Source organism: Thalia democratica, chromosome 1 (genome assembly GCF_965202585.1).
Source record: "Thalia democratica chromosome 1, ktThaDemo2.hap1.1, whole genome shotgun sequence".
NCBI lineage: Eukaryota > Metazoa > Chordata > Thaliacea > Salpida > Salpidae > Thalia > Thalia democratica.
The window spans coordinates 11,119,960-11,142,148 of NC_139165.1; the positions used below are offsets into that span (position 1 = coordinate 11,119,960).

The 22,189-nt window shown below is 22.8% G+C and overlaps 1 protein-coding gene across 1 annotated transcript in view; it reads right to left on the bottom strand.

Moving 5' to 3' along the window:
* Positions 1-4,084: 4,084 nt before the first annotated feature.
* LOC145849253 (peripheral plasma membrane protein CASK-like) overlaps positions 4,085-22,189 on the bottom strand; it is a 33,968-nt gene continuing 15,863 nt past the window's right edge. The window contains exons 11-24 of the mRNA XM_082954398.1: positions 22,036-22,185; positions 21,062-21,265; positions 20,703-20,781; positions 18,233-18,318; positions 15,060-15,128; positions 10,118-10,344; positions 9,575-9,684; positions 8,946-9,011; positions 8,506-8,586; positions 8,078-8,171; positions 7,732-7,840; positions 6,775-6,861; positions 6,198-6,314; positions 4,085-4,721 (exon numbers count right to left, since the gene is read on the bottom strand). Coding sequence (XP_082810524.1) covers positions 4,662-4,721; positions 6,198-6,314; positions 6,775-6,861; positions 7,732-7,840; positions 8,078-8,171; positions 8,506-8,586; positions 8,946-9,011; positions 9,575-9,684; positions 10,118-10,344; positions 15,060-15,128; positions 18,233-18,318; positions 20,703-20,781; positions 21,062-21,265; positions 22,036-22,185 — 1,539 coding nt within the window. The 3' untranslated portion in view covers positions 4,085-4,661. The remainder of the gene's footprint in view (positions 4,722-6,197; positions 6,315-6,774; positions 6,862-7,731; positions 7,841-8,077; positions 8,172-8,505; positions 8,587-8,945; positions 9,012-9,574; positions 9,685-10,117; positions 10,345-15,059; positions 15,129-18,232; positions 18,319-20,702; positions 20,782-21,061; positions 21,266-22,035; positions 22,186-22,189) is intronic.

Here is a 22,189-nt window from a genome sequence, read left to right on the forward strand (position 1 = left end):
TATTAGATTTATTGAAAGGATTAAACTCCAAAATGCATTTTTAGATCTTCCTTGTGATAATAATCAACTAAGATTCATAACTGGGGTTAGAAAATTTTTTAAAGTTAAATTAAAAATTCAAATATTAAATTTAAACATTCATTAAATCAAAAAGAACAAATTCTACATCACTAGGCAATTTTGTCATTTTTTCAACTTAATGACAAACACTAAGAACTATCTGTAGTAAATATAGTTTTGTACCAAAATTAATAAAGAGTTTTTAATGTAACGAAAATATTTTTTTAGTATTTAAGCACTACATCAATCTACATTTTGGATCCCTTTATATAAAGAGATTCCGATGAAGTTACAAATACAAAAAAAAAGTCTCAGTCAAACTCTTTGTATCTCATGTAAACTAATCAAAAAAAAATTTAATGGTCTTATATATTTTTAGCGATATTTTTAAACAAGATTATAGAAGCACTAAATCTTTAAATGATTAGGAAGAACGTTATATTCAGTATAAATTGACGGGAAAATTTGTGGAATTTATATGATTGAGTTAAAAAAATGTAATATTCTAAATAAACAAGAAAAGGGTCTAATATAAATTTAATTTCAATATTTTATTAAATAATATGCAGATGACTGATGGATACGGAGAGATTTTCTAAATATACCGAATGAAAAAACAAAATTCAGTAACTCGGAGAACATATCTGAGAAAAAAGAGTAAAAATTGGAATCTCTATTCAGCAGCTGAAGGTTTGTAAGAATATAAAAAGCATTATTTGAAAATATTAAACTAAAATAAAATGGTAATAACTATTTCTAAGCAATTTCATTAACAGATGAATTTAAAAAAAAACAGAAAAAGCAAAATAGATCACGAAACGTATCGTTAAAATTTTAACACTCTCACTTTTTGACTAAATTGATATAATTCTTAAAGTCTCAGTTAAATACTTTTTATTTAGTTTCAATTTAGAATTATTTTATTATCGTTTAATAAGTATTGAATTTCAGTGATAGTTCTTTAAAGATTACATTTTGTATATGCAATTATGTCTTTAGTTAAAAAGTTAATTCAAAAGTTCCGTTTTAAAATTATGTTATACATGTCACTTAGACAACTCAGTTTAATTAATATTTGTAATCTTGTTAATTAATACAGTTTGTTTATATAAAAGTTAAACAGGCTTGCCTTGTTTTTTTTTTACTAGTGTATTAGTTAATTTCAAATCAACTTTTGTAAATTAGATTACAGTTTTTAATAATTATAATTAATATAGTTGTTTTTTTAATATGTAAACAAATGTGCCTTGTTATTTTTTTAGTTTTCAATTACAATTAATTTTTGTGTATAAAAGTAGATAGTTGTCTTTAAATAAAATTACATTTTTTTATTGAAAGTTTGAGCAGGTTTGCCTTCTTCAAGTTATTAAATTAAAAAATGAATTACAATTGAACACAAAGTAACTAGTATTTATGTAGCATTCAAAATAAAATTAACTTATTTTTTTTATTAATATTAGTTTCAAAACAAATACGTTACAAAAACATAACTTAAAAAAAATACACAATTTCAAAAAGGTAAACACAAATATAAACTTAAAATTCGATAATATTCAAATAAGTATATCTTCTTTTATTTTACTTATTAAGCTGTTAAGCAAGATAATAATTATGATAGTTGTATTTCTTAACATAAACTTTTAACTTTATCTAACAATGCTAGATATTTTTTAAGTTGACTTTAACTGTTTTTGCTCTTTTTAGTTATTGTAGACTTCTGTTTATTTTTAACTGTTTTTTTAGAGAATTGTTACTTTACTGATAAAATGTTTAATAACGAAAACTGTGAAAGAAAAATTTAAATTTTGAATACTATACTCTTTATAGATATCAAATAAATCAAAAAAGTTTAATTAAACAACTTATTCAAAAACTTTTGTGTTCATCACTATACATTTATTATCAAATCAAACTTTAAAAAAGTTAAAAAGATGAACATTTTACTTTGCATAATACATCAGTAAATTTCTATATTCAGATATTAGTGTTTATACTTTATCATAACTATTTATAAAATGAAATATAAAAAGTATACTACTATACACTGACAAAAATATAATATTAATTATCTAAACACACTTTAAATATAATACTAATCTTAGTTTTGTTTATATGAAAACTTATGTTACACTGTTTGTTATACAAACTCTAGTGGAAATATATTTTAAAAAGATATTTGTTATCAACAATATTGTTATTTCTACATTTTAAAAATTGAATGTTTTTTTTTTTTATTATGAATTTCATATTTAATACAAGTTTTTTAATAATACATAAAAAATTATAGCTTTAGTTGAAAACTGAAGCTGAGATTAAGCACTTTATTATAATCTTATTAACAAAATTTTGTTTTTCAACCATGGTTTTGAAAACTCAAATAGATTATTTTTACTTAGAAAGTAGATGCTATATGAAAACCCGACAAAAGCTATTAAACTTTTTTTTTGTTACCGATAAGGTTTGTACAAAAAAGCATTGTTTTCTAATATCAAAATTATATTCATGAATTTATGAATAACTTTTAAAAACAAAAATTCTGTTAACATTTTCTAACCCACTTTTTTATTGAAAAAATACTATTAATCGGTAATAAGTTATCTCAAGTATTTTTCTTTTTTTTTTGTGTTTCGATTTTTATGAATCAGTTAAAGTAAGCAGAAACTATTACATTATAAAAACTTTTTTTATAGTATAAGTGAGTTAGGAAAACTTATTTTTTATTTTTTAAATAGAACAAGCTTTTTGTCGTTTATACTTTATCTCAATAAAAGATTTTTTTTTTGGTTGGTCTTAAAATTTATTTAATTTATTACTTATCTAGTTTTCATATTCTGTGTTCTCTCTAATTTTTATCATTTTTCTGCTAGTATAATATTTTATAATAACAAATTTACACAATTTTCTTTCTTTACTAAACTGATAATGTTTAATGAACTCTACCGCAATATCAACTACAACAGCATCCAAGACAACCTACGACCGGTTTCGTCCTAATTAGGACTTATCAGGCAGGAATAGTCGCGAGAAACCGCTGTTGTTATTTTAACCAAGCGGGCTTAAATACAAAGTACTGAGGCGACCGTTTGTGGGTGAAATTGAAAAAATTGACACAGCTAAATCATTCACAGCTAAACGTCTCAGACATTGTCAGCTTATTGTGAGGTTATAGTCTGCGCTCGTTTGATCAGTTTTAACCAGTAGTTATTACGTGTTGTTGTTGATCTTGCGGTACAGTTCATTAATTACTATTGATGGCGCTAAAAATCTCAACTCTGTTGATGATGGCCGTAATAAATACTGATTGAAAAAAAGATCATCAAACTGACACATGTTTCTAATTATGCTAACGTTACACATGTTTATAAAGAAAGAGTGCTGTTTAAACTTGGTATTATATATTCCAGTGAACTTTTTTTGCTAGGATCTTTACTAGCAAACGATTAACTTTAAATTTAGAGTGTTTTATTTATTTGTAACTTAAATCAACCTGTACTTTACTGTTTACTTATAACAAAATTTACAGAGTTTTTTTTCAAAAAAATTAACAATTAAAGATCACATAAAGTAAAAGAACCTAAAACTTTAGAAACTCCCTAAATTAACAGTTTCTTATTCAAGTTAACTATGACTTAATTTAAACTTCTTAGTCTTTTAGAATGCTTGTTTTAGAAGTATATTGCATAAAAAATTTCATATTGATACAACTTTTTCAAGATGAGTTTATCAAAAACTTGCGATAAATTTAACACAAAGGCAACAAAAATAAATTGCAACAAAATATTAATTGGTCGAAAACTAACAATTAGTTCACTTTTGATATGAAATAAAACAAGTTTGAATGTTTTTTGGCAAAATAAAAACAGTTTGATGAGAAGTTTATTGTTTTTCAATTAAAAACTTTATGCAAAGTAAAAAAAATATTTTTTTATTATTTAAGAACATATTAATGTTAATTTATTGTTCTGATTACTATAAATTTTAAAAAAAATTAAATTTTAAACTCTAATCATACTTTTTTGCCGGATTTTCATTTTAAAAAGTTTATAATAATTTAAACAAAAGCCTGATTTCATAATAAAAATTAACATAAATTGAAATAAAGAGAATTAGTTAAATAATTTGAACTTTTTTAAAAGAGAAACCAAAATGGTTAAAAGAATATTTTAGTATAAAAAAGTGGCACCGTTATTGAAAACATGTACTAAAATAACAAGTTAATCTTACAAAAAAATGTTAAACAATAAAAATGTACCTCATTATGAAAATGCAGTTTAAAAAACTTGATTCTTTTTAGTTCAAACAATTATTTTAATAAATACTTTCAAACTCTTTTATTAAAAACGATGGTTATCAAAGTATACAATAATTAGTTTGAGATTATTTTTGCATAAATCAAACATAGTAAAAGAGAGCGTTCTCAAATGCAAAAACTGTGTTTAATATTGTAAATTATTGAAATAAAAATTAAGTAAAAACATTTTTTCCATGCTAAAGCTTGAATTCATTATGTAAAAACATTGTAAGAAAAATAGCCACGAAAATAAAGCATATTTAGCAAATTTAAGGCATCATAAGGTATTTATTTGTTATATTTTTTTTTTTTATAAAACCCAATTTGCGGGAATCCATTGTTCTTTGCTTTGCACTGATTCAATTGCATTCTGTTTAAAACAATTATTAGTACTTTTTATTCTAATTTTTTTTAATTCAACTTTTGTAGCATTTTATTTTTGAATTTATAAAACAACATTAAACACATTTTTTTAAGTTTTTTACTTGTAATGACTAAACAGTATCTTTATAATAATATAATTACTTATAGTTTTAATGTTTTATACTATTTTCGTTTTATAACTTTTCCAAACTCATATAATATACAATTAGGTTTTAAACAAAACAACTATATCTTTATTAGTTATGGTTTAAAAAATTATTTGTCACAAAGATATATTCTAAAGTAAGAAATTTATTTGTCTTTGATAAACAGAAGCTTTTTATGTTAGTTAACAGGTCAACTATACCTAGTTAATTAAGTACTGTATTATGAAAATAATTATAGAAATAATATTTGTTTTTTTTTAGACAACAACAACAAAATGTTTACTAAACGAAATAAAATTGATATACAGCTTTAACAATTGTTTTAACAACAAGTTTTTCCTTCTAAAATATACTGTTTTACATGTTGTCACAAATCTAAAAAAGCTGTTATACCACAAAATTTACTGAGTTATTTTGCTGTAAAATAACATATAATTATTTAAGCAGTTATGATACTATAGAATACTTTTATAAACTGTTTAGAAAATTAAATATAACTTGTTTAACTTTTGTTTTTAACAACCTCTATCTTTTTTTATATACGTTCATTAGTTTGTGTTTGTTACTATTATTTATATATTTACTTTTATCTGAATTGATTAGATTTAAAATGTTTTTAAATAATCAAACAGTTTCACAAGCAACAAGCACATTTTCTTACTTCAAAATATCAAGTTAATTTAAATTTTTAGTTGTTTAACATTTTTTTAGTTTCTTAAATAACTCTTGTAAAATCAGATCATTAACATTTTAAGTCTTATGACTATAATTGAATAACACTTTTTTCAAAATTACCGGTATTTGAAATTAAAAATACCAAAGAATAAACTTATCTTACTTCTAATTGATAAATAGTTCGGTCAATATCATTATTTTCAATAGTGAAATCAAAATAACAAAATAAATAACATTTCTTACTTCTAATTGATTAATTGTTCTGTCAATGTCATTATTAACAATAGTGAAATATAAATAATAAATTAAATAATGTTTTTTACTTCTAATTAATTAATTGTTCTGTCAATGTCATTACTAACGATTGTGAAATCAAAATAACAAAATAAATAATATTTCTTACTTCTAATTGATTAATTGTTCTGTCAATGTCATTGTTAACAATTGTGATTTCAAATAATAATTTAAATAATGTTTTTAACTTCTAATTGATTAATTGTTTAGTCAATATCATTATTACAATTGTGAAACCAAAATAATAAGATAAATAAAATTTCTTACTTCTAATTAATTAATACTTCTGTCAATGTCATTATTAACAATTGTGAATTCAAAGTAATAAATTAAATAATATTTCTTACTTCTAATTGATTAATTGTTCTGTCAATATCATTATTAACAATTGTAAAATCAAAATAATGTTGATAGGCCCCTCTAAGCAACTCTGATTCATTTTGTAAATTGGCTAATTTCTCATCCTGTAAAAATTTTGCTTGTATTAAATTTCAAATACAATAACTCACTTTACATATAATATAAAGCGACTAGCTCTTATAAATAAACTAAAACAAGCTTATTTACAACAGGCTATCAGACAAACCACGTATTGTATTCATATTTTTAATTCATATTTAAAAATATGTTGAACATAACAATTCGAAATAAAGTTTAAAAATGTTATTGCCACAAACACGATTTTGTTACTACAATTTTCTACCCTGTATTAGCTAGCTTTAAACTTTTTTTTTTCATTTACAATATATTTTTTGTTGAACACTTTTGTTTACAAAATTATTTAAACAAAAAGATTTACAATATTAACAAAACTTATTGTAGTGTATTAATTTTCTTTAAGAAAGCTTTTAATAAATAAAACAAATTGTAAATATTTTCTTGGGAAAATTTAAATATAAAACAATATAAATAAATAAAACAAACATCTTGAATAGCTTCTTGAGATAATTCTGGAGCTGATATAAAAACAATGAATGGAGCAAATTCTTTCGATCTGAGGATTTTCAGTGCCTGTTACAGAATGTTTATATAATTTTTATATAACTATTAAATATGTGTTTATTTATGAGTAGTAGTTAATAAAACGTATATTATAAACTTTAAAATGTTCACCATATAAAACTGAACATGAAGTATATATATTTTACAACTCTAACACTAAGGTTCTACTAAGCAACTTAAATATATTAAGTATATAGGGTTATAGATTAAAAATCAGTAATTCATGTCATGGTCAGATAATTAAGACTAATGAATCACAATGGGCTTAAGTTACAAGTATGTAGATCAGTATTTCTTAAATTTTTTCTTGAAATCTTTCCCTTGGAAGAAGTTTTAAAAGCCACCTCCAATAGGATTTATCAAAAAACTACCCTTAAATACGCCTAAGACCTTTTTTGCTGATCGTCGCCAAGTCCAAAATATCTAAAGTAAGTTTTAAATTATTACCTTATGGCCCACGCCTCCCTTTGGCACCTTTGCAGAACATTGTTTACCTTTAAAACCCTGATGAAGATTATTAGGTCAAAGGTTAAGAATTTTAAGTTAAGAATAGTCAGTAGGTTTGAGTTGCAAAAGCCTATTAAGTTTAAGGGTTTAGGTTGAAACTATCTGTAAAAAAGTTTAAGCTCCATTTAAATTTTGCACAAACAGTTAGTTAAAAGCTAGCTTGATGGGAATATCTGAGTTTGAAAATATACTCAATCCAACTTTATAAATTTAGTGACTTATAAAATCTAATACAGCTATCATGACAATTATATTTTTTAAGATAAAAAAAACTATACAAAATAAAATTAATTGCTGGTGGTTCAACATCTAACACTACGGTTATATTATTTTTATGTGTTTTTAAACATAAATAAAATTAAAATAAATTACTTGAGGTTCAACGTCTAACACAGCAACCATATTATTTTGATGTATTTTCTTGACAGTATCAACTTTCGTCCCATAAACTGCTCCTTCGTGTTGACCGTATTCTATGTATCTGTGTAAAAATAAACTTTGAATAGATGAACTTTATTCAATTCACGTATGTGATATTGTAAACGTTAATGTTAGTAAAATCAAAAGAAAAAATATTAAACAGCTGAATGATTCACTATAAAAAATATACTTTCATTTAATAAGTAAAAACAATTTATTATTTTTAACAAATGCTGGAAGTCTATGTATATATTAAATAAAAATAACACACACAAAATTTAAAAGTAATTAATCATACCTTCCCATACTTATATCGGAAGTCATCGAATCCCGATCCGTGAAGAAAAATCTTTCACCCTGGACATCTCCTTGCTTCTGTGGTCTTGTAGTGTCTGTAAAAATTAATAAAGATTTAATTAAATATACAATAATTTGGACATCACCCTGTTTCTGTGGTCTTGTGGTGTCTGTTTAATAAACAATTATTTTATTTTTTAAAAATATTCTTTCTTCTGAGGTTTTGCGGGGCCAGTAAGGTAAGTTTATTTTTTAAAAGATTATTTATTTACTATTGTAAAACACTACCCTTATGTGTTTAATTTATAAAAAAAATTGGAGTATTTATCTAACGATGTTTTCTCAAACTTATTTTGTATCCAGTTTTTTTTTTTTTTTGAAAACATTTAGTTTTAACTATGTACTTTTATATCTGATAACAAAACTCACGAGCTATAGGGAAGGCGTATCTATCAGGATAATTTTTTGTCAAAGTTGTTTTGATGTGCCGTCTACCTACTCCATGGGCACCTATGGATAAGATTTAGAAAATTGAATATATATATATTAATTTATTTTAAAATTAAAAAAATGTATATATAATAATAGGTTAATAATTAATTTTTTTTTTAATTGAAAAAAAAAAAGATTTTTAATGTAGAGTCTTTCAAACTATTAACAAATTTATAAATAACTGTTAATCAAAGATTCTATTAAGATTACGAAACTGCTAAAAGTTTAAGAATCTTAAAATTAAAGTTAAGCAACTTAAAAATAATCATAAAAAAACGTAAAACTTATAATAATTATTAAAGCATTTATTTTTACCTCAATTTAATATTTTTTATAAATAATAGAAGCGTAGAAATTTATAAAAACAAATAGCTAACCAATTAAAACGAGAGTTTTTCTTTGGTAGTTTGTAACTTTAGTGACTTCTTCATAAGTCACTAGATCTAATTGATCAAATACTGTTTAAAATAATATATAAAAGTATTTTTAACATCTTAAAATATGATAAATGATTTATCAACAAAGAGAACTAGAATCAAAACAACGCTTTTATGAACACTATAACTGTATTTTATATGTTTATATATTTTGTAAGTTAACAAACAAGTTTAAGTTCCTGTTAGATCTAGTGTTTATTTTACTCATCAAAAACTGTTTGTTCAATATATTTATAACTTTTTAGTGTTTGTTTACAAAGCTATGAACAGTAACCGAAGTACAATACACAATACTTATGCAATAAAGGTAAATACTCAAACTTTTTATATTACTGATATTTATTTAGAATGCTTATCTAATTCAGAATGTTTAATAAATGCACCATTAGATAAGTATGTAGTGTTTCAAAGTGAAATAAATAAACTAATTCTGCTTTAAGAAAGTTGAAAATATGGTTTTACTTTAATCAACTGTTAATTATATACAATTAAACATAATACTGTTATTTTTGGTTGGTTGTTTAACAGGTTTCTTTTTAATTAATATTCGGTTATACATTTTAACTTACTAATGCTGTTTTTGGTTGGTTGTTTTACAGGTTTCTTTTTTCTACCAAACCAGGAATTGGATTGATTTTGTTGTTCTTTAGCTCTTTCAACAGCTAAACAAGCAACTCTCCTGTTTGTTAAACAAATAATAATTGTTATTATTTTGCAACTTAGAACTAAAACAAAAAAAGTAACAAATCAATCGCTATTATCAAAACATTAATTTCAATAAATTTAAGTTAATATTTTAAAGGTTGTCATTTGAAAAATTTTTGAATTTTAATTATCACAGCTTTAAATATAATCTATACTTATAATAACTGAATTTTGGTATTTTGATACTTAAAAGCTAAATGATTTTTAGGCAACTTAACTTTTTTAAGCAAGAATGTAATACAATTATCTTTACAAGCAAACTACTATCAAGTAATTTTTGAATAATTTTATTAATATTATCTAAAATCATAATTTAGTAAAAAAGCTTAAAAATGCATGACTTAAAGATTATAAATGTTTATAAATACCTAATTAATCAACTGTTATCTGAAATATTATTAACAAACCATTCCTGAAGTTCTGGGGAAGGTACCAACCCAGTGGCGGGTTTCTTCTTATCACCATGACAACCTTGTTGTTGGGGTGAAGAAATTACTCTCGCCTGCCACCAGTTGGTGTCGTCCTTGCTTATAATTTGCAAAATATCTCCGTTGGTGAAACTCACGCCAGCCTCCTTGCAGGGAATCAGATCGTCTTCAAGAGGATTGTAATCGAATTGAGCTCTGACATAGATCTGAAATATTTATTTATTTTATTATTATATTTTTATTTTAATCAACAAATTCGTTTTAATTATATTTTATGAAGTTGTCTTCTAGGGGGTTGTAATCAAACTGGGTATGAACGTATATCTACAAATTTATATTTTACGTGATATATTAAAATAATATATGATATTAGGTAATCTTCTAAAGTCTGGTGAGTTTTTATCAAATTAGGTGCGTATATCTGTTGATATTTGTAAAGTTTTTCATACGTTATTGTTTTATTGTTTACTTTGACTTAATTCATATTCTATTATAATATTAGGTCGTCTTTGATTGGGTTGTAATCAAACTGGGCGTATATCTAAAATATTTATTTATTTTATCATTCAATATTAACTAGTTTATTTATGAGATCGCTTTTAAGTTGGTATGTTAAAGTTTAGCTCAGACATTTATCTGTTGATTTCTCGTTTTTATTTATTCTACTACTAATAGATCTGAAATTTTTATTTACTAACGTGATTTATACTAATAGCTTTATAGTTTTTGCGTTAAATATTTTATTTTTATTTGATGTTTATGAGTTTTTTTTAATTATTATATCAGGTCGTCTTCGAAGGGGTTGTAATCTTATTGGGCCCTAACATAAATCTGATGGGTATTTTTTATTTTATATATTTATTTTTAATTTTTTTTTCTTATATTTTATTTAAATCAGACCGTCTTCCAAGTAATCAAATTGGGCGCGAACGTATGAAATATTTTTTGTTTTTATTTTATAATTTAATATTAATAAGTTTCGCTTTTAAGTTACTTGTAATCTAATTTAGCTCGGACATTTATCTGTTGATTTCTCGTTTTTATTTATTCTACTAATAATAGACCTATAATTTTTATTTACTAACTTGATTTATACTAATAGCTTTATAGTTTTTGCGTTATAGTACTTTGTTTTTACTTGATGTTATTCTTTTTTTTTATAAATACTATATTAGGTCGTCAAATTTTAAAATGTATTTATAAAACAAATAAAACAATTAATTCTTAAGTGTTATATAAAATTGCTTTTAAATTAGTTTCTGTACTTATCAAATTATTTCTTATTAACATTATTATTATTAACCTTATAATATTTTACTTATTATCAATAAACAAAAAGCTACAATACATTATATAGTTTTATTGAATTTAACTAAAAACAAAAAACATAACTAAGTAGACTAGAAAATGAGTTGTATAATTGATGTTTTTAATCGTTTGTATAAAAAACTTTTTTAAATATGTACTTTGCAGTAGCAGATAACCATAAGATACCTAGTACTTAACCCTTACAGAGTATATAAATAAGTAAAATTTTTGCAATTCTCGACTAATGTAAACATGTTTTACAAATTTGTATAAATAGTTTTAGTTTAAACACAACTTGTTATAAACAAATTATTATATTTAGCTTAAAAAGTAAAACTAAAGAAAATGTATATGTGTAACATTGTAGCCAAAAAAGTTTAAATGTTTTTACTACTAAATGCAATCTGAGTGTAAGCTATAAAGATTACTGTTAAGATAAGAACTCTGTTTGGCTACGACTATTGATGGTAAGCTTATACTTTTGCTGTTAAGATAGTGGGACGCTTTGATTAAATTTTAATTCAACTTAAAGTTTTAAAAGATCAGTATTTATTTTTAATGAGAATTTAAGCAATACTTAAGTTTTTAAATGTTACTTTTAGTAAAAAGTTAAAACGACAAACTTTTAAGCAGTTTCTGAATTTATTTAAAAAATCTACAGTTCAAAAAGTTGGTAGAAAAATACTTCACTTTTCGAATAAAGTTTAATTTGAAAAAAGATGAACTATTTGTACTTAATATCAAATAAAACCATTTGATACAACAAAATACAACCAGTAACTGCAAAATAACAACAACTATTTGAAATACTATACACAGTTCAAGTTTATATCACTAAGTAGTAGATGTAGTAATAGTTGTGTGTATTACAAGTTTAATCTACGGATTAGCACTACTTAATCTTTTGTATACAACACTTCCCTTGTAGTAAAAAGTTTTAAATAAAAACATTTTGCTTCAACTTTTGTCTGTCTGCATCTTTTGTAATTTAGTTTTTGTTTTTGATAGTGTCGCTTTTGGCTTTAAGTTTATGTCTTATATTTTAAACAACTTAAAATTTATAATATTATTTACTATTAAACTTTTCATCAACTAAATAATTAATTAATTAACTAACTAACTTATTTTTTATATCTGAAATTTATGTGAAACTTCTTTTCTTTAGAAAACCGAAAATAGATTTAATTTAGTAAAACATAAAATTTCAAATAACTTTATTTTGAGCCATAATTGATGTTTTTTTCTTTGTTGGAACTACATTACTTTTTATAACTTAAAAAACTAAACATAGTAAAAACAAAAAAAAAAAGAATAAATCATTTACAAACAAAAACTAAACTTGTTTAACATTTGAAAAACAGTTTGATATCCTTGGGGAAATAAAAGTTAAAAAGTCAATTAAAATACTATCAATCAACAAACAACAAAAAATCAGTCATATGACAATGATCGCTTGAAAATTATCTAGCAACTTTAATTCAGCTGCCTTTAGTAAAAGTTCACAGAAAGTTTAAACTGTTTTCTGCATAATTTGAATAATAACAGGGCAAAACTGCGGACATATTTCGATAATGACTTTTTAAAGTGACAAAGATTGTTCTAATGAACGATTTTTTTCTTAAAAGTTGTTGCCATTAAGAGTTTGTTTGTTAGAAATTAAGTTTATTACTTTAAATAACTTATTTATATAATTAAATTCAACTGTAATTTAAAACAAATAAACCGTTTTACATGAATGCATTATAGTTTTCTCAAACTAAAATTATAAACAGTATTCAAAATAAAACTTTTTACTGGAAATATCATTGTCTTTATTGGCATAAGTAATAAAACTAAAATTGATTTTTTGAATAAATTAATAATTCAATAAGTTATGAGTTTAAGTTTTATAGATCATAAATTAAAGCTTAAGGCATTTTATTAGTAATTTATGTTGATTTGAAAATTTTAAAGACTAAAACTAATTTAAAAATTTTTTTTAATCAAAAAATATGCTATAAAATCTTAAAATAAAAGAAAAATTTGTTAGAAAAAAATAAACTTAAGTTAGAATAAACTTTATATTAGTTTAATTTTATAGCTTTGATACTTAATTTATATAACAGAATACTTTACATACAAAAGAACTATAGTAATTAATTATGTTTTTTGAGTGCTCGTTAATGTCAATTGTATACACAATTAAAGTACTTAAATTTGTTGAAATTATATATAAATGATTTATTGAAATATATAAATAGGCATATTTTTTTATTTAGTATTTTAAACTTTCTGTCAATAAAACAATACTTATTTGAATTCTAAACTGGTCTTTTTATGTGTTTTTATAGTTATTAGAATTACTAACTATTCACCTTATAAAAAAACAATTAATCTTTATAATAACTTTTTATAGTTAAGAAAGTGTACTTTTTCACACAATTTAAATTATTTAATATTTTATTTTTGAATAATATTCTACTTAAAATTTACACCGGAATGACCTTATACACCAATTAACATACCTATTAAAAAACATATACTGTATTGTTTTTAAAACTATTTTATTTATTTTAAAATTTCTTTTGTATGAAATTTTGATTTGTGCCTATTTAAAGTGCTAAAAAATTTAATACAATTACAGTTATATTTATACTTATTCTTTTATGCACAATACTATAAACTTATGCCTGAGTGACACTATATGCAAATTTTTATTTATAGTGGCTTCTACGTGATAAATTGATTTACAATGCTTAGTATATTGTTTTAAAACAAAAACTATCATAATAATGAAAATAATTAACAAAAAAGGAAAAATTATAAAGTATTGATAAGTAAAACTTTTGCAAACAAAACTTTCTTAAATATAATAATAAAATTTTATAGTTTACGTATTCAATAGTTTTTATAACACAAAAGTATGATTTTTCCAACATAACTCTAATAAGAAATCAAGAAATTTGGCTTGTCAATCAATCAGAAAGCTGTAATTTAAACATCTGGCAAGAAAATAACAGCTACATGCCAGCAAATTGACAAGAAAAAACAACAAAATAAACATGTAAATAAAAATAAATAAACAAGGCGTTTAAATCAAAATATTGCTACAAGCTACATCATATGAACAGGTCTAAAAATTAAAACAACATTAGGTTAATTATACTATTTCATTAAATATAGTATAAGAGTATAATTATATACTAATAATAAGTTATTGGTTAAAAGTTGTAGTAATAAAAAAGATTGTGTAGCAACTTTCAAACTACATCACCAAAGAGACTTTTGTTAGATTGGAGTATATTAAAATTGTGGTTATTAAAACATTATCAAAAAAATACTATCTTAATAATATACTAACTAAGATTAATACTAACTTAATCTTAATAAATACTTGTGTTTAATGATAATTATATAGCATTTATTAGTTACCGAGTAATTTCAACAAAAAATCAAGTTTTGTTAAATTAGAAATGTATATATAAATATTTTCTTATGTATATTAATTTACTTGGTTATTTACCTTTTTATTTATTTCATAAACACATATGACAAATCATCATTTACCTGACAAGCAGTAGTAAGTAATTATTAAATAAACTAAATAATAAATATATAATAAATAATCATTTACCTGACAAGCTGTGGTAGGTTGTTTGTAACTTGGAACAATTTTGAAAGTTAAAGAACCTCTGGCCTCTCTCTGTTGAATTAATTAATTCGTTACTTTATTTATTATAACACTATTAGGCTTTTTTAAGTATTTACCCTTTAGAGAAATTACAACCGTTGGTAATTTACAGTTTAATTATTTATATTTTATTTAATTATTTGGCTTCTCTCTGTTAAAAGCAAGTTAAATTTGTTACCTTGTTTATTATAACAATTTTAAAATACTACAGCATTTTATTTATACGTATAGTATTTGGAAAAGTTACAACTGTTAGTATTTTACAGTTTAACTACTTGTATTTTAGTTATACCTTTTACGAGTAGTTTAAATGAAATATCGTTATACTAGAAAATATAAAATATATACAATAACACGAGTTTGTGATTTATGTTCAAATTTAAAATCAAATACTTTATAAGTAATTCTGATATGTAACGACGTTATTTTTTGGTTTAGGTAATATTTATTAGTGGAACTGGTATGCTTTAAAGTAGAAAGAAAGCAATGTGTTGAAGATAAAATATTTTCTGACTTTAACCGCAAATAAAATACTTATTTTTTAATTTAAAATAATAATACCTACTTTACAATAAGTGTATTTAAAAAATAACTCACTAACCATTAACAGTTTAATAACTTGAATAATTTTTTAATGGCAAACTTTCAATTAAGTGACATTTATATAATTTAAAACTTAATCATAGATTTTTAGCATACATTAGTATAAGTATTCTAGAAATTTTACTTAAAAAACTAATTTTATATAAACTACCTGGTATTAGTAGAAATTGTCAAAAATAATTTGAACAACATTAAAAGAAGAGTAAGAAATTTGCAACGATGTTATGAATACAAACACACATTGTTAAAAACAGTTTTTAACTTGTTTTAAACAGTAAAGTGTAAAAAACTTTAGTCTTTATTGTGACTTTTGTAACTTTTGAAAGATTTTTAAAGTGTAATTTTTAAAGATTTTAATGCTTTTTTTTCAACGTTAAATAAAGCTATGGTTTTGCTATCATTTTTTAATGTTGGTTCAATTGAAATTGCTTTCTTGAACGTATATATTACGTTTTAAATGTTTTAAATTTTATATAATAAAAGAAAAACCAAGCACTTAACCTATACATAAAATAAATAATCACATTTAAGCTATATAGTTTAACTTAAAATTAAATTAAAATATAAAAAGCTACGTTTGTCCTTGAAAAAATTATCTTAATCAGATAAATACTTCAGGCAGATTTAATTATCTTACTAGTTTATGTTTAAAAACTTAAAATTATAATGTCTTATTTTGAAATTTTTACACTTGATTTGTCATTAAAACAAATTCTTAAAACTTTATAAAAGAATTATTGTATAACTTTAATCAAAACAATATTTTGATTTGATAAACAAATTTTAGTCAAGCTTTTAATTAAACGATAAAATCAATAATTTCTTTAATCTCGATTTTTTTAATCAAAGTATATATGAAACTATACTGTCAAAATCAAACAACTACAATTTTCGACTTTTTAAATTATAACAAATGTATGTTTTTCAACAAAAACTCGTTTAACTAATACTATATAAAAACACTTGTGTTTTTTAATTATATCTTACTTTTTTAAAACTACATCATATAAACTTGATCTACTCATGTTTAAAATAAATATTGTTTCAACAAACTATTTTTTTTAAGTCAATTGATTCGTTAAAGGTAAGAGTTTTTTAATTTATAATAAAAACTTTGGTTAATTCTAACTCAAAATTTCTTTCTCTTTAGCAGTGTAAATTTTATGATACTATAAACTTAAATTTCTAATTTGCATTTACAAACTAAAATAATTTAGTGTAAGTTCAAATAGAAATCGAGTTTAAACATTAAATTTTACCAATAAAACTTCTTGCAGAAGACGAAAATAAATACGAGGTGAAGTTTTTGTTTATTGTTTACGTTTGAAAGTGTGTTTTCTGTCAAACTTAATTAAAATACATCACATTTGACAGTTGCAACAAAAATTATATTTGACAGAAATTTTCTTTTTGCTTGCAGCTGTTATTTTAATTAAAACTGAATTAAAAATAAATTGTGTAGTTACATTCGAATTTTTGTTGCAAAATTTGTTTGTTAATTTTTTTTAGTTGATTTGGGATAGTTGTATAATGTTAACATTTTTTTTTTCTTTTAAATTGATAGATTAAGGTTGTATAAGTTAATTAAAAGGAATGACATAAGTATGTTTTTATTTATATTTACAACTTTACTTAGTATAAATAGGAACTATAAAAGCTGTTCTGAAATTAATGGAGGATACGAAGTTTTGTACACAAACTAAATCTAGAAATTAATTACAATGAAAAAGTTTTAAACTTCCTAAAACTTTATTGCAAAGTTTTAAATGAAACTTAGTTTACACTGAAATTCATCCACTAAATAAAACTTTTAGAAGTATTCCTATACTAAATGCGGTTTTACCAAATTTATGAATAATTCAATACATTAAAACCCTTACTGTGTTATTTTGTATTAAAATTCAGAATAAAACTTATGAAGAAAAAAATAAATTCATTTTACTCTTAAGCCAAAGTTTTAGTGAAAACTTAATTGCGTTTTTCAAGTTTAATTTCATATGTTTGTACACAAACATCTAGGTTTTTATTAAAACTTTTCCCCAAAACAACAGAATATTTAAACTTTAGCTAAATAGGTTAATCTCTAATTTAAAATTGTCATTATTTAAAGTTTTTTCAAATTTATAAAAAAAAAAAACAATGGTCAAATTATTTTGATCCATTAAATTATCTATACCTTGACTCAACATGACCTTGGTTATTGATACAATTTTTTTAGTCATTTTGAGAGAAATGGTGTTTATTTGGTAGTCTTTGAATTCCTAAAAAAAATGTTTAAAAGCTGCTACACTTATATCGTACTGCGTTTAGTATGAATAAATATTCAAATTGTAGTACAAAGTTTTTAATAAATTTTTACTCAAAATTAACACTTTTGGTTACGTATCAATTATGACGCTACAGCTTTTATTTTAATAGTAGTTTTTTTAACTAACAACAGTTTTCTGAAGTTCATCTATTGATTTGTGCTGAACTTTTTTAATTAATACTTATATTTAAATAAATAAACTAACAAGTGTTTTCTGAAGTTGATCGATGGAATTATGTTGAACTTTTTGTCCGTTTATTTCTCTAATTTCATCTCCGACTTGTAAAGTACCTGTGACGTAATAATCATTATTGTATCGTGACGTAATAGTAATTATTATAATTGTAATCATGTATTTTCTTCTGTATATTATAATACTCATGTTATGACTTTTTTTAATTTTTAAGACAGTTATTGAATTTGATACTTTAGGATAGTTATATAACTTTTTATATTCTCTTCGAATTGTTTTTTTTTATGCAAACTTAAATAAAATGATTTTTAATAAAACTGGATATTTTACTTATTTTTTTAAAATTTGACCAACTATTTGATGACTCATTAATACAGCTTTTTGAATCCTTTTCCAATCAATTTGACTAAAAAAATTTATACTATAAGATTAAAATCTTGACTTAACTTACACAACATTAATTAATGTGCAAACTTTGTGGTGTTCCTTTTTTTATTGCATTAAAAGTATTAATTTATTATATATAAAACTTCAAACCTAAAAAAAAAGAAGTTCACTTAATCAGAACAACTCAAATAAGTTTATCTTTTTAAAGAAATAAATATATTACACTGGGTTGTTTTAGAAGTTTTTGTATAAAACTTTTACAGAACTACCACGATAATTTATAACGGTTGGTCGCCATAAAAGTTCTGACCTTTTTCCATTTTTCTACAACTATTTTTCACTACTGTGACGCAATAAATGCTCATGAATAATATACAGACGACTACTACTTGAAGTGTTTGTCGTAATGTGTATAATTGCATGAAATTTGTATTTCTAGTAAATGTTTGTGTTAATATTTTACCAGAATGTTTTAGTAAGGAAAACTTTGTCGTGACATAATGGAAATTAACCTTAAATATATAAACTTTCTACTAATCTAAGATGTTATTTGATGGGGATTTTATTATTCTTACAGCAGAAAAAAAATTTAATACTGTTTTTAAGTGGACATTTAAGTCTAGAAATTTTTGCTTGAAATTTACTTTAAAAATGTATTAAAAACGTTAAGTGTTGTTACTTGAAAATTTTAATTTTTTTTTTAACAGACTGAGAATGTTTGCTTGATGGGAAATTTATAATTCTTACAGCAGAAAAGTTTGGAAAAATTTAAATATTGTTACTTTTAAGAAATTTTTATTTAACTCTTTTTTTAAGTATTTTGGAAACAACTGGGAAATTTTACAGATTTTAAAAACCAGACGGGAAATACATGCGAATTTTTCGAGCACAATTTAAAATAAGTCAAGTGATCACATGCGCTTTTAACAATAAAATATTTGTTTATTGTTTATATTTTCAAGTGGTTTGTTTTCTATCAACAACTATTTATAGTAATTCTGTTCAGTCGCACTTGTTTATTTTATACTATAAATTTAAACAGTTTACTTAAATCTATAACTTCATTTATACTTAAATTTATACATAACATAAATTAAACAAAATCAATCATTTCTTTTTAGTTATTTGTTTTTATTTCTAAAAAGATCTTTTAATAGAGTATATTGACGTAGGTAAAATTTTATTCTGAATAATTTTGTAAATTAAAACAAAATTCTGTGATTTATTAGAACTGGAAGATTTAAATCAAATTAAATTTCACGCTACATGTTAAAGCATTAGCTGACAATTTAATTTAATTCCAAGTTTACTTAAAATAAATTGTAATTTTTATTTAATTCAATTTAAGCTTTTTTTTTTAACAAATATTTTTTAACACTACACAACTACACACGTATACTTTAAGAAAATAGATTTTATAACCAATATACTGTTAGTCAAATAATTGTTGGTAAAATTAAGTAAACTTGAACATATAGTACAAAATTGAAAACTTGTATAGCTTGAAACTCTCAGTATGTATACAAAGTTTGATTAAGTTTGCCTAAAAAAAATAATAAAATTTTACTACCATGTTAAAACGTGATTTTATGGTCTAGATAAGTTTGCTTTTGTGTTTTTTGTGTGTTTAATTATTCAGGCTTACAAACAGTTTATTTTTATTATCTTTTATTCAAGTTCATGCAATGAATAACATTTTGTAACCTGAAAGGTTGTCTTAACTTATTTATTTTAAACTTTGAAATATTTGTTCATTAATTTTTGATTTTACATATAAAATATAAAAACTTTTATCTTATACATATTCACATTAGGTATCATTCATACTATTTGAAATATAGTTAATTGTTATTTTTTATCTTGTTATTTCTACCTTGTTTATTCTATTTCATGTTTAAATAATTTTGTTTTCATATTTTAGTACTATTTACCTTGTCTGTGAATCATTCCATCATGTATTATTCTTGCAACCATACATATATTTATTTAATTTTATTTATATTATTTATTATTTCCCTTGTATGTGAATTATTCCATCATGTACTATTCTTGCGATCATGTAATTAATTTTATTCTATTTATTTTAATTATTTACCTTGTCTATGTATCATTCCATCATGAATTATTCTTGCTATCATGCATCTGCCTTCATCATTTAATTTCAACGTTATTCCCTAAAAAAAGAATAATTAATTTAATTTTATTAAATTTTTTTTTTAATCATAAAATAACTATTTAGTTTTATAAATTTAACAAAATACATTCAATCATCTACCGTTTTGTATAAAATTCACAAAACTTAAAAATTTACTAAATGAAATAATAATATAATTTTACCTACAACATTTCTAATGTATTTATAATTTTTTATATATATAAGAAAAGAACTGCTTTTATTAAGTATAAAAGTAAAAACTTATTATTTTATAGAATTTTATTTTTTCACATACTAACCAATGGTTCATCGTTATTTTTCATGAACTGGACAAGTCTAACCCTTGTAACCTCGTTGTTACCATGGTTACCAAGCAATTCGTCCCCAGTTGTGTTGCTACCCTCATCGTCACTATGGTATCCGTTGCTATGCAGATTGTTGGCAACTTCCTGGTGGTTGCTATGGAATTCCGTGGACACCGCATCGTGGGTTTGCATAAGGGCCTGAAAGATTTTCACATGTTTTTTTTTAATTTACTACTTATGTCAAATACTGAAATTGCTTTATTTCTAAGTATTGTACTACCTAATAACTATTTATAAAACCATATTTTATTTTCAATATTAATTTTTTTCAGGGTTACCAAATATTTTTGGAGAATTTTCTCCAGGTTTTCAAAATTTCTTCCAGGTATTAAAAGTACACATTTTTAGGTCTACTTTTAGCTTAATATTAAGTTTATAAAAACATTAAAAAGATGCTGTAAAGCTACTTTAAATGACTTTGATGATGACAAAAATTTTGATCTATATGATACATTTTTAGTGACAAATCGAAATTTAACTACTTAACATGTAAAAATTGTTTAAAATTCCAGGTTTTTTAGTGATTTTTGTTCAAAATTCAAGGTTTTTCCAGGTTTTTCCAAGTTTTGAGGTTTTTTAGCAATCTTGTTTATTACCAATTATGAATGATATTATCATTTGTAATTTCTTAATTCTAGAAAATAATCACAACCTTTATAAAAACCTAGCCATTAAAAAAGACATCAAACCTATTTAGTTGCTTATTTGATGTTTTCAAGTTATCTAACATTTGTTGCGTTGTATTTACATTATACGTTTTGTATTAACTTACATTTTATAATAAATTCTTAACTTTAACTAATTACTTAAAACTCACTACTTTTTTAAACTAAAGTAAACCTAGATTATAAAGTTCAATATTTTCTATTTTTACTATTAAATAATATTTTTTTACTTATAAAACCAACTTTCAAATGTGGGTTGGATAGTAACTGGTTGAGTTCGAGGGCCGGATCATCTTGACAACTAGCTGTTTCCATGGCAACGTTGTCAAGCAGCTCATACCCCTGGTCACATGATGTTTCTATTTGCGGGATTTCCCTAATTCGATCGTATAGCTGT